The 13,521-nt window shown below is 45.7% G+C and overlaps 5 protein-coding genes across 5 annotated transcripts; 1 reads left to right on the plus strand and 4 right to left on the minus strand.

Annotated features, from left to right (window-relative positions):
• Positions 1-260: 260 nt before the first annotated feature.
• GLAREA_00803 (uncharacterized protein) lies at positions 261-1,698 on the minus strand (the record flags this gene model as incomplete). Its single annotated transcript, XM_008085561.1, has 2 exons — positions 261-1,426; positions 1,494-1,698. The coding sequence occupies 2 exons, from the start codon at positions 1,696-1,698 to the stop codon at positions 261-263; spliced, it is 1,371 nt and encodes a 456-aa protein (XP_008083752.1).
• A 1,958-nt stretch (positions 1,699-3,656) lies between these two features.
• Positions 3,657-5,029, plus strand: GLAREA_00804 (uncharacterized protein; the record flags this gene model as incomplete). Its single annotated transcript, XM_008085562.1, has 3 exons — positions 3,657-3,808; positions 3,871-4,214; positions 4,296-5,029. 3 exons carry the CDS (start codon positions 3,657-3,659, stop codon positions 5,027-5,029), a joined length of 1,230 nt encoding a protein of 409 aa, XP_008083753.1.
• Positions 5,030-5,445: 416 nt separating this feature from the next.
• GLAREA_00805 (Subunits of heterodimeric actin filament capping protein Capz) lies at positions 5,446-6,422 on the minus strand (the record flags this gene model as incomplete). Its single annotated transcript, XM_008085563.1, has 3 exons — positions 5,446-5,837; positions 5,895-6,325; positions 6,391-6,422. The coding sequence occupies 3 exons, from the start codon at positions 6,420-6,422 to the stop codon at positions 5,446-5,448; spliced, it is 855 nt and encodes a 284-aa protein (XP_008083754.1).
• Positions 6,423-6,792: 370 nt separating this feature from the next.
• Positions 6,793-10,129, minus strand: GLAREA_00806 (FAD/NAD(P)-binding protein; the record flags this gene model as incomplete). Its single annotated transcript, XM_008085564.1, has 2 exons — positions 6,793-9,739; positions 9,873-10,129. The coding sequence occupies 2 exons, from the start codon at positions 10,127-10,129 to the stop codon at positions 6,793-6,795; spliced, it is 3,204 nt and encodes a 1,067-aa protein (XP_008083755.1).
• A 684-nt stretch (positions 10,130-10,813) lies between these two features.
• Positions 10,814-13,122, minus strand: GLAREA_00807 (Sec1/munc18-like (SM) protein; the record flags this gene model as incomplete). Its single annotated transcript, XM_008085565.1, has 5 exons — positions 10,814-10,917; positions 10,975-11,842; positions 11,899-12,581; positions 12,787-12,982; positions 13,045-13,122. 5 exons carry the CDS (start codon positions 13,120-13,122, stop codon positions 10,814-10,816), a joined length of 1,929 nt encoding a protein of 642 aa, XP_008083756.1.
• Positions 13,123-13,521: the final 399 nt, after the last annotated feature.

Consider the following 13,521-nt stretch of genomic DNA (forward strand, 5'->3'; position numbering starts at 1 on the left):
GAAACGCCGAAGAGTGGTGATTATTAGTGCCGATTAGTTGTACAAAGTTTTACATGGAGATGGGTTGGCGAAAGTGGTCGGGCGCAATTTTTTTCCTTTATGTACAGTCTGCATTAGAGCTGGACAGCCAGACTAGAAAATACCAAGAGAGTTCAGAAGATATGACTGCAATACCTAGGTAGCATCCATACTCGGGCGTTTCGGCTAACGTGATTTCGCGTGCATTTCTGCATCATCACGAATTCGGTCTCTCAAGACCTTCAAGCCATATTGCTGCTGACGATAACAGGCTCGTTGTGCTTTTTATTACTCGTGGCGTTTCCATTGTGGGTGGCCTCATCAAGAGTATCGCAGGCCCAATGCTCATCGGCCGAGTCATTGTCAAGCAAGTCCGCCATAGCTTTCAAGTCGGTCTTGCACGGTGGCTCGGATTGTGAAGATCGAATTCTTAGCCCATGGCTACCCACTCCGACGGGATGTCCATGGAACTCTTGATCCGAAATCTTGAATCGTCTACCGGTCAGAATTGGCTGGAGTGTTGGACTTGGGACTGCAGTGGATGGCGCAGTATCCTTTGGACTGTAAGCCGATGGTGTTTTGGCCGTGGCTGGCGATGGAGGAGGTGCTTCTGTCATAACTCGGAAGGGAGTTTCAGGCGAATAATTAGTTTGACAAGCCAAAACTGCGTTAGGATCGGTAAGGGAAGAGAGAGGAGGCGGTGGTGGAGGTAGATAACCAACGGCGCCCGATGTGATGTATTGATGGAATTGGAAGGGGGTCAAATGAGAGAGGTCGTGCGGTGCAGCCGGAGGAAGGCCACTTGAAGAATATCCGGTAGATTTTGGTTGGACGAAGATGTTTTGGTTGAAGAGAATTGGTGATTGCAGGTTGGACGGATTCTCGTTCATGGGCGGTGTCCAGTGATATGGTGGTGGTTCGTACATTGGATGCTTTGGTCCTCGGGATGACATTGAAGGAAGTGAGGCAGTTGAGCTGTGCTGATGTTGCTGATAGCCCATAGCTTTAGGTCCTTGTGGGATTCGAGCAGTTCCTGTGGACTGTCGAGAGTGATGTTGATGGTGACTTGCCATTGGCATTGGATCAGCACCATGTTCTTCCAAATTACCACCTGGTTGAGCAGGACTACGTCCTCTTGATCGTGGTCCAAATACTCCTGGGTTCGGTCCTTGCCCGGAAGCCTGTCCCTTACGAGCACCAGTCTGATATCTATGATAATTATAAGCCACAGCCCTAGCTTCCTCCGTCCAATGGTCTCTTAGATCAATTCTTCCACTCTTCATCGTTTCTTCGACAGACTCGAATCTCTGGCCAGTACTTGGACCTCGCTTGAACCCATCATTTCGTTGATGTGGCCGAATAGCAACCTGGTCACGTCCACGTCTGGCCGTTCCTGCCTCGCTTACACCTAAAATTGTACACATCAGCAAAACATTACCAATAACTCAAATGGATAAACTCATTCATACTCTTACTGTCCTTAGCCTCCATTACCTCACCCTTAGACCCCCTCTCCCTCTTTGTTTCCCGCTGTTCGCCCGGAAAAATCACGCTACAGCAAATATCTCCGGACAAATGACGCTCGCGATGCTCATTTTCTTGGGAAATGACCATATGCTTCCAAATCTCCCTGTCACAACCCGGGCAATATGGCAGTGTCTCCTTAATATGCTGGCCCATGATGGAGCAGAGTGGATATGTAGGATTGTAGTGGACAAGCGGACATGGTTCTATGTCCGGGAAACTGCAGTGACCGCAGGTAAATGCGTAGAAGGATTTGATACACATCTTGAAACTGATTGCGAGGCGACTGAGATGTAGTTTTGGAACTTTTTGTGATGATACTTCTCTTGGTGAAGGAAGAGGATAGCGACTTCTCTGTGCAGTTTGCTTCGGGATGTGGAAGCTGACGTTGCTTGATGGTGAAAGTGGGCAATGACCTCCCACCTCAGTGATTCATAAACAACTGCAGTGATTGATGTATTTCAACGAACGAATGTAAAGAGTGACTACAGAAAGTGCTATTGTCTCTCTGTGAATATTGTTGGTTGGTGGTTGTGGAAGTGTCAAAGGTTGACTGTGAAGTTGGAGAACTGATTGCTGAGGAGGAAAAGAAGTGATATAAATAGTAATCATTACTGATACTAACTCCCACGAACGAGGTGAATTTAACACAGTGCTGTAGCTGATAAGAATAGGTTGTGAATTAATGAATAAGTTGTGGTTCGGAGTAGGGCAAGTCGAGATATGTTGACTTAAGTAGCGAATAAACAATAAGTGGTTGTGAATCATCCACAACTATGCTCTTCAATCCTCCGATATCGGGATATCAGGCCACTGAAGCAAAGATTGAGTAAATCCAATAGGAGACTGTGACTCTCAGAGATGAGATATCATCAGTGGCAAGTACTCTGAACCTCAGTATTACATGCGATAAGTCAGTAGATGATTCAATCTTGAAGAATAGCAACCTCTCATTATTCCAAAGTACATGAAGAACTTTAATCTACTCAAGGAGTCTTCGCAAGCTTGAGGATTTCCTTGGTTTTTAGTTAGCTTCAAACTTTGTAGTATTTACTTCGAGGTTTGCAAGATCAAGCGATATATCTCCGGTTCGAGCCGATGATCTGATGTTGGAGGACATTTCCTGCGCAATGTTCAAGATTTAGGCAAGTGACACAGGCTGAAAACTCAATTGAACTTCTCTGACCATGATCCCTTGGTAGCTGAGATGATGTTAGAATCATTCAGATAAGTGTGGTCAAGTGCGAAGTCAGTGTCAAAGTGTGAAAGGATGAGTCTGGGACTCTGGAAACTGTAGAGTTATGTGAAGCTCATCAATTTATGCGACATGTTCAAGCATCATCAAGTTATTAACACTAGACTAATGTTGCATTTTTTCTCAAGGTCTTTACTGCACTTTATCTCTCACTTAGATCCCAGGCGTTTCGGTAAAATAGTGAAATAGTGTCACACTGCACTAAGTGGTCGGCATATTACAATGATACAAGAAGTTTAGATTTGTCTTCTACTTCAATTCATTATAATGGTAAGACCTGTCATAAAAACATATGATCTAAGTATTGTCAATTAAGCAAAGATTTGTTCCAAGGCTTTGGGAGGTTTTTACCATCAACACAGAATATTTTTCTGAGAATTCGAGACGCCAGAAGGCAATATCCAGGTTGCAGATGACATCTAGTAGAGGGAGAAAGTAAGTGATTCTATTTTTTCAGACGCTCAAATTTTTGATTAGTGTTCATGGGCTTCCTAGGGTACTTTGTTTATTGGTCAGAATCACAGCCAACCAACAGCACGATCCGATACTCGAACATTGTGACTTGCGGGATGTAATTTTGTTAATGAGCCTCATGACAATAAGAAACGACGTCAAATTGACCTCATTAATAATCTGAAGAAGAAAATTTCTGTCTGTTTACTGTTCCCACGAAGGAACCAAAAGTTCCATCTTTCTCCAATTTAACTTGTTGGTTCATTTTATGTTTGTGTTTGAAGTTGGTAGTGACTGCCTAGAGTCAGCCTAAACCAACTTCTTGATCTCGACTTGAGTTGCAACTTTCTACAACTACAACAAGATCTCTTCCTGCTTTTAAATTTTCATCATCCAGATTATCATCATGGGTTTCTCAGCTGCCTATGACCAAGAAAGCGGTATCTTTACCATTTCTTTCAACGACAAAGTAATCGAGAAATATGAAGATGCGGAAACTTGGAATGCTAGTTTGAAATTTCATAATGAATATTACAAAAACATTGACAAGTATTATGAGTACGTGTTCCAATCCTTGCCAGAGTATTGTCCAATAACACAAATAGAGTTGTAATTAATAGAGACCATTGGACGACTGATATAATGGACACCATGAGCGGCTTCCAATATTCAGAGCCACCCCAGCCGTACCACGTACACTTTGAGGCCTATGTCCGTAAGAGCATGGAGCACCTAATAGAAGAATTTGAAAGGAACCGCAAACAGTACGCAGAGACTGTTCATTACAAAGAGTTCTCGACGGGTATCCAGAATCTCAGAGATTCGGGAAAAGTCTTTTCCAAGGTTGTTGTTGTCGGAGTTGGAAGCCTACACCGAGCAGCGTACGTGAAAGGAGACCGTTGGATGCCACCTACGATGGTATATGATATCCTGGACGCAATCCTTGTCGCAACGACACTCGGAGGTATGTTTCATTTGATCACCTCCCATTTTCAGTACACCAATTTTGGTGTCAGTTATGTAATTTTCGAGCTAACGGCAACAGAATGTGACAAACGTCTCCCTTTATACTTCCAAGATCCTTGCTATTCAAAACTTGATAAAAAGTTCCTGACAACGTACATTGGAGCCGAAGTGGTTGACGATCCCGATGCTTTCTCTCTGACCAACGATTCGACCATTCTGCTAAATCTTGATCCTGTGTACAAATACATGGGTCAGTGGATAGCTGATGGCATATGGCCTAGTGCTGTCATCGGCTATGATTGGGTCGCACAAGATGCGGACTATCGCGAGATTCCGGCAGCTCACGAGAAAAAGGAGACCAAAGAGTCTGTCACAGAGAAACCCAATGAACTTGGGGAAAACAAGTCAACAGAGCAGTCACAGGAGATCCCAGGCAACGTCGATATCATTGACAGCAGTGATATTATAGATTACCACACTGAAGAGTTGGACACTATGTTTGCCAAGTATAAGCGCGTGCCACTGTGGGATGAATATCCAATTTCGCCAGACGACAGTAAAACCGGAAGGTCTGGAAGAGGGCGTTATATTTCCCTATGGGTGAGAACACAGGACTTAGATAGTGAAGGTAATATCTTGAGGGGAAAAGGAAAGGCGAACGCCGAAATAGCAGTGGCCGAATGGTTTGAACATGTTAACAAACTGGGACCAGGTTGGAGGAAAAGAAGGGAGCAAGAATATGTAAAGATGCGTAAAGACAACGAGAAAAACTCTGAAAATAAGTCGGATGTAGAGGAGGATCTTAAAGAATAGATTGTTTCAGAGTATTGACAGGAATTTCTTATATTTGCTGCGTAGAATTTTGCATTGTCTGGTAGTTAGAATAGCAATATCTTAGAGTTTCAAGCATACCGAGATGATCTTGAAGTTCCGCAAAAATATGGTAACATTTGTACAATACTTCATTGTGTGGACAGCGAATTGCAATCATAGCTATGCTACGCAAATGTTCTGGTCGCAAATATCCACTAAGACATTTTGACACATAATCTAGCTTAGATACCACTTACCTGTGAAATAATTAATCTGAACGCCAAACAACTGTGAAGGACATGAAAACAGCTATGGAATCCGAACTCGAGGATGACTGGAATAAGAGCAGCTTCAGAATGCAAAAACGTCAGTCTCGTTTTGCCTCTCGTTTCTCATTCTTTTACGCTTGAAGCACATCACCGCTTCATAGAGTTGATCATCTCCTGATGCGTAGCCTTATCCCTATTGGCTTCTGTCAACGGAGCGATACTTCTCAAATCGCCTACCACATCCTTCGCCTTTCCAAAGTACACCTCTTGCAACAAATTCCTCATCTTCAACTCCATGTCCTCAACAAGCTTTCCAATATTCGCAATATGGCTGGTATCATCATCAACCGGGAGATCAGATTCGATTTGACGTGTCATGTTTCCGGAAAGATCCATGTCACCGAGAGGTTCGCTGTTTGTGGAGAGATGTAAGATAACCGTGGATGTGAGTTTGTAGTGGGCGGTACGGGCGCGATCGACGGCTTCGAAGACGTGGATTGAGTCCCATGTTCCTTCACTCTTCCCTGATGGTGTTGCGACTGTCCCAAAATATTAGCAATGTGCCATATTCACAAGAGTGCGCGACTTAGCATTACCTTTCTTTAACAGGACAACTCCCGCAAATCCGTCGTCCAGATTCCAGAAATACACACTGCTCACACCACCCTCATAATATAGCTCTCTATAAACATCGAATGCCTCATTTGCTCTGACCTCCATCTTTCTCACTCTCTCGCTCGGAACCGCGCCATCACCCGCACCTTCATTGTTGCCCAGATCGTCGGCGCCGCCAGCTCCAGTGCCTCCCGAAGGTGTTTCGAATTCGCCCGACCAGGGAGACCGGTAGCTGTCCCCGTCACGGTTGTAATCGCAGAGGAGGTAATCGCGACCTGTTTTCCGGCACCGAGCGATCGTAAGTGGCTGATCTACAGAGGAAAGAAGGTCTTCCGTCAAGGATGGTACGAGGGAGATGAGCGAGTTCAAGTGCGTCGTAGTATGTTTAGGATCTAGACGGCGGAGGAGGTCACTGATGGCGTGCGTAAGCTTGTTATTCCCCACTAGGCAAAAGACAAAAACAGAAGCTAGACCTACAGAGCACTATCAAATTGGTCTGGTTCTGCCATCTTGCTGTGGTTCTTAAGATGATGGGCGTTGTGGTTGGAGTTGCGAGGCCGTTTGTTGTTAGCCCGACGATGGAGGGGTGCGATGGGCTCGAGGGGTTGAGATGGGAGGCCGCAACAAGCGAATGAGACCCAGATATCATCAACTTGCAACTCCACCGTAAAACAACTGGTTAATATAGATTCACGGCATTATGGTTGAAGATACAATTAGAGAGTAGATCATTTATTCGAATTAAGAAGTCATAGTCGATTAAATAGCTATGCCATATACGTTACAATACAAGAAACCATGCTCCGAGGTATGCATCCCTGTTGACCGGAGACTCCAATGCTTTCCCAAAAAAGTTTACAATGCCAAACTCCAGATGCACTATATCTCGACGTCAGAGGACGCCTCTGCATATCCGCTCACAAGTTTCGCTCGTCTTTGTTTCCGTGTTGGTGTATCAGATGCCTCTTCTGGCCCAGGAGTAAATGGATGTTCCTTTTCATATTGCGCTTTGAAAGCCGCGACCTCAGTATCCCAGGCCGCAGACTTGACAGCGAACTCTGCCATTGCGGCAGCATGAGCAGCTTTCTGCTCGTTTGCTCTCTGATTATACGGCTTCTTTTCTTCTTCTGAAGCTTCTTTCCACATCTTTGCCGCCATTTTCTTAACCTCATTTTGTATAGGTTTGCCTTTGCCAGGTCTTCGACCTTCCTCGCACCGGCGCTTGGCCTCATTCCAATTATCTTTGCTGTACATATGATATGGATTGGCATATTTGTTCTCCGGTTTCCATGGGCGGTCCCCAAACTTGGGCAAAATTTCGTTCCACATCTCTATCTGATAAGCTTCGAGGCGTGTCTCTCTGGGGTCTTTAGCGCTCTGCAAAACTTCAGACTTTCGTTTCGACGCAGAATCTTTTGGAAGAACTAAGGGTTCAGGTATTTTTATTGGCCCGATCATGGCATCTAATACCTCTGAAGCCGCTCTTAGTCCAGAGATGTATGCACCATGGACAGTTGCTGGGTGAGTGCCACAGGTATGCTCTCCCGCGAAAAACAGGTTGCCGATAGGTCGAGCCATAACCTCGTAATCTTGAGGTTGGAAATTTGGACCTGTGTATGAGTAGCTACCCCGAGAGAATTCATCTAAGCCCCAGCGTGTGACAACTGCTTCCAACGGCATAGGTACATGCGGCCCGAACACAGTCTTCAATACAGATGTAGCTTCCGCAACTATTGCGCCATCATCGGCTTTCTCAGTCTCAAACGCTGCATCGCCCGCCATTAGAGCAAGCAGAGTTGGGAGTCCGGTTGTCTTGCTGCAATTGAACCATTGGAAGAAGCGACCTCTCTGAGAGAAATAGTGCGTTTGATCCAAACTAAATCGATCTTGGGGGTTCCGAAGAGTGCCAAAGATATCTCTGCTTTCGTCCCAGAAGGCCTCACTGTACACCAGCACCACCTTGTTCAAAACCCCATAACCGATGCGTTGAATTGCACCAGTTTTCCATTCTGGCAAAGGGGGTTGGAAGTCTATGCTTTGGCGTTTTAGGACGCCCAATGGTATCGATGACACAATGTAATCGGCTTCAATGATACTTCCGTCTTCGCAATGAATCTTCGAGGCTGATGCGGAGGTATCCGGGTCATATACAACGGTTTTTACCTTACTGCTTCGTCGCACATTCAAAGGTTGAGGGGATTTGAGAAGTCCTCTTGGGACCTGCTGGTACCCCCCAACTACCATGGTATGTTTACCCTCCCATTCATTTCCAGCATCAAGATCCCAGCCTCCTAAACTCAGCTTATTACAAGTGATTGCATTACTGTATTCCAAGTTTGCCACATGCCAATTGATGAGCCGAAGATCAAGAGGCGTGAAGTCGACGATCCTAGTGTACTGTCGAATCGCTTCATCGAAAACTGAGCCTAGAGTAGCATATTTTGAATTAACTGCATTCTCAAGATCTAAGTCATTCTCGATGCCAACGCCAGGCCGCAGGAGCCAACCAATTTCACGTGCCTTATAAGCTGCCGTATGTACTGCCGGAACTCCAAGCTCGAGGTGTGCTCTTCCTGTCAAGCGGTCTGATGCCACAGGAATCAGCTGGACCTCAGTAGCCGGCGAAGGTGCTTTGGAGCTTTTCCGAGAGTTGTTTTTGGAACCACTGAGTACTGGCTCAGGTGAGTCCTCAACCTCCGCGATTGTCTTAAACCCTTCTACTGTCGACTCTCGGCCGGAGTCTAATAGATCCTTGTCTCCATCCACGGTTGGCGACACTGGTTGCTTGAATTTATACTCACTAACTCGATCCAATATGTAATTAAACAACTTCTCAGCATATTGGTCTCGATTATTGTCCACAGGCTTCCCGGTAGCGTCGTATATAGTCGTGTCTGGCCTTAATGCGTGGTAAGGCAATGCTAACTGACCCCTAACAATGATGTTCAATGGATTTCCACGATCGAACCCGGTGATGATCATGCCGCCCATTTCTGCTGTGTGTCGGCTACCATAACTCAGCGTTGGATACGAAGGTTTCGTATCGAAGGCTCGGGAATAGACCCTCCCCCCGATCCTATCTCGGCCTTCTATTACAATTACGTGTGGTGGATCTTCGTCCATTTCTTGGAAGCGACTTTGATATTCCGAGATTAGACCTTCAATTTGCCTGGCACAGCCAAGTCCAGACATGCCGGCTCCAATGACCGCAATTGTCTTTCTCTTTCGCTTGCCGGTACGATGCTTCCTCTTGTCAACAATAGGTTGTCGATGCTCGAGACAGCCATAATTGATGTAACCACGTCGTACTAACCACTCATGACACAAGCTAGCGACATCAAACCACCTAGGATCTCTAGCACATCCAACAGCTTCATCTCGCATGACGCCGATGATGGGGTTCCTCGTCCATAATCTTAGGATTCCATTGCGGATATTGAGATAAATCGTAACTTGCTGGTGGGTAAGATGATGGCGTAACATAGCATGTTCCTCAGGATGCATGCTGTAGGGGTTGAGGCGTGACGATTCAGCAGCAGATATACATTGTCTTGCGTACTCTGCTATAGATATATCCGTTGGTATTGAGGCTTTAGGACGAACGTTATATGTCTGGTGATGTCTCCCTAACATAAAAGCACCATTTGTAGACTCCTTTGAACCGGTTTCAAATCCGTTCGGAGATGTCGAGATACTCGAGATGGATGAAAGGGCCGATGAAGCGTCGTCAAGGTCTGTGTTCATTGAAGAAGCCATGGAGTCGCGGGCACTTTCTGGCTTTAAGTGGATATTGCCACCCAATGAAGACTTTGAGTGAAGCTCGGTTCTACATAGAGAGTATCCAAGTTAATTGGGCACAATGATAATCGTTTTCATAATTGGTGATATCGTTTACAAACATCGCGTGGAAGGAGCGAGCGATAACACAAGGGATGATATTAACAATGTGGAGAACGGACCTTTTATGTAAGACTTTGCCATCGTGAGAACTAATAGACACGCTTTTTCCAACCCAGGCTTTCTTTGGTGATTCAACGAAGATCGTTGTAGATGGATTGTCAACCGTTGAGATGGATTCTCCGTAAGCAGAATTGGACGTGGCACCTGGGGTAGACGAGTCTCGGCCAAGATTCGACTCGAATATTGAGAGATGTGAGTCCAGCTCTTGTAGGCCCATCAGACTCAAATCATCGTGTTGAGACATATGAGAATCCATTGATGCCGCCATATAAGAGTTTTTCTGTTTCCTACGACTTCGAGTGACTGTTGAGAGATATATGGTTTGACTTGTTCGGTGGAGGGGTCAGACAGGCTACTCGAATTTCCCATTCCAAGTCATGTAAAGATAACGGAACCACTACCCTCACTATCATCGAAGCATTGATGTATCCGACCCTAATGATCCAAGACGATCAGGTTAGCTATCGTTTAGCCAACTTTACATAGACATACGTGCCACCACGTGGAGTGGTCTCACCTGTCGCATCCGATGTTATCCTTCTATATTCCGAATAGCCCACATCCAGTTCCATAGACTCAAGCCAGTGGTCTCGCTATATTAACGGTGTGGAGGGTTTGAAGGGATCGTAAGGCTGCGTTGAAGGATGGTAATGTATAGAATAATGCTCAAGATACGCTTTGCTAAGATGCTCCGTTCGAGGTGAAATGCGACCAAAGCACATCACGTGTTCTAGCTAATTGGCGATCGCCATGAGCTTCTTCCGACGTCAAGTTCCAACGGATGCCAACATTGCGAGTACCATGAAAATATCACATTATCACAAGAATCTTTCGCAAAGTTTACATCTATTTATTACATTATGATGATGGCCTCTTAGCAAGGCAAATCCTTCTGGCTAGCACCTTTTGCATAACTGGACTATTTTACATGTGCCTCAAGCTATGTAGTATTACTTTTCCCCAGGCTACCCTTTTCAATTGCTACATCCATGATTCTGCTTCCGCTAATAATGGAAGTTGTGCAGATGATGATCTGTTTCCGGGCTGTGAAGATCAACGGTTAGCGTATGGTTACGAGCAGAAGCACAAGACTTGACCAACCTTCTTCCTTTTTCGCAATGAATCGCAGAGCAGCGATCTCTGTAGATGTAATCCCTCCTAAAAGAACAACGAAGACGGTCTTTTTTTCGCCACTGCCCGTCAACAGTGCTCTCGCTTTAACCGCCTTGTCCTCGCCCTTTTGCACCTCGTCGAAAGTCTGCCCGCGAACGTGCTTTATAGCCTCCTCAAAGCCTTTCCATCCCTGAGAGGGACCGCCTGTCGCTACGCTAGCCGTATTATTCGCGCTGCCACCCCGGGTAATGGATGCGAGGTACTGCTTCTGCAAAATACATTGCACAAGTCGTATCGACAGTGGCGCATATCCACTATACACATAAGCGATATCATTCGGATCATGTTCGTTGACCTCATCCACAATCAACCTAAGAGCTTTGCGCAAATATGTATAATTCGTTTTCGTGCCTGTCGTTGCCACACTCGAGGATATTGGAATCATTGTAGCCATTGGGGAGGTTCGCGACAAAAGTAACTGCAGTTTCTCGAGGGCGTCGAGAGTTAGGATGTGCTGGTAGCCATACGCTTGCAAAATCATCTTCTTGAAATTTTCCAGCTCTCGGGGTTTTATACCACCAGCGATACATGATTCAAGACAGAGGATGCGCAAAACCTCGGAAATTGGAGCGTCTCGAGCAATGAGCTCCTCGATGGCTTCGTGCTGAGAAGAAGGATCCGCACCGGCTGCTAGGTTTTGTTGCACCTCTAGCAATCTGCTAAACTGCTCAGTCCGTGTATGCCTCATAATTTCCTCAGCAAGTCCCGTATGGATCTTAAGACTTTGCTGTTCAGCTTGGTAGCCAGGAAGTTTGTTTACAAAGTCCCGCAGCTCGGCCGTGCTTTTTGCCCGTGTCTACTTTCGTAGTCGGTTTTGAGTCGTCTAGCCACCTTGTTCAACAAGGTTCCCACGATGGCAAAGTTGGTATCTCTCAACTGGTGATACAGCTTATCAGAAGAATCGAGGGCAATTTTCCTCTTCTTCCCTTGTGCTTGTGCTGCCCCTACAGTCTTTGAAGATCCTGGTGCTGGCTGTGGTGCCGCGCCTACTACTGAAGAATCTACATCGGCTTGATTGTTCGCAATGCCTACAGTCTCATCTATCAACCCCTCATATGTCAATTGAGTAAGTAGTGGCGTAGCATAGTCCACTTCGCGATCAATCACAATCAGACTTTCGATTGTTGTACTTGGAGTGAGCCCCAGCTTGTTGCCTTCACTCGTGTCTTCGCCGGCGATCAGTTCTTGTCGCATGCGCGCAAGCAGGTCCGCGAGCTTCTTTGCATTATCGCCTTTGCCGGTAATTCTAGGGAAAAGGCCATGTTTCTGTTGCACTAACATCAACGCACGTGCCAAGATATAAGTTGGAGTAGGATCCTTTCGAAGGTAGAGGTCGGAGAATGAGTCGTCTAATTCAAGGGACAATACATCTTTTTCAAGAGGTAAAAAGTAGAGAGGAAACTCTGAAATGCTCGCATCGCCAAGTACACCCGCTTCCTCGAGGATCTTCTCAGAGACAAGTGTCCGCCGAGGCACCCAGAATATTGAAAACTCATGTGCAGTCTGCGATTCTCGTTGCATACGCTTAATATGATCTGACATGTGTTAGCTTGTATTGGCAGCACCGTCCACATACAGAGATGATGTGAGCGGCAATGTTAGCAATTGCAAGAAAAGTTTATCTTGGGCTCAAGACTGAAGATGTAGAGTGGAAGAAATACAGCCACACCCTCTACTTTAAGAGCCCATAAATCATTTTTCAGATTTTTGAGGAATGGAGAGGACGAGACATAAACATACCAGCTATAGATTGAGCATGCTTTGCACACTCTCCCCTTGCAATGAAGACAACATTTTGCTGACTGACGTCTGCATTTCCATTTTCCAATAGAAAAACTTTATCAACACCATAATCCTGCAATGTCGAGAACTTGACAAATATGCCTATTGGACCAGCCAAAGCTTTCTCAATGACCAGGTTTTTCTTTCCAGGAACCTAAGTGGGATATTGTCAGTGACCGCTAAAATCAAAAGTGTCAGATGGCCGTCCTTACTTACGCCCTCTAGCAAGTAAAGAAGATCTTTCCTCGCCTTGTCCTTGATCTGGTCCGTATCGAAAACAGCACTGGGAGCCATGCTGAGCTGTTGAGCTCTGCATGGATGAGCGAGAATGAGAGAGCGGTCGGGATTGACGAAACATTGGGTGAAGGCTGTAAGTTGATGCCTGAGGCATGACTGCATCCGACTTGATGCAAAAATATTACAGCCTTGCGATGAGCGCATCCGCATCTGCCAACCAATGACTCAGAAACCATTTTTTGAATTAACCCACAGAAGCCACTAAATTCTTCCAGTTGGATTATTTGTGGATGAAGACCTTCCGCATACAAATACTCAGATCTGCGAGATCACAACGATCAATCTCATATCCCAGCTCATTCAGGTCACTGCCACAGGCAAAGGCTTCATTTTCGAGTTGCCCTAAATTATCGAGAACAGTATCGGGGTACAGGGTCATTGAGGACGACCCGAACG

Source organism: Glarea lozoyensis (assembly GCF_000409485.1).
Source record: "Glarea lozoyensis ATCC 20868 chromosome Unknown GLAREA3, whole genome shotgun sequence".
Taxonomy (NCBI): Eukaryota; Fungi; Ascomycota; class Leotiomycetes; order Helotiales; family Helotiaceae; genus Glarea; species Glarea lozoyensis.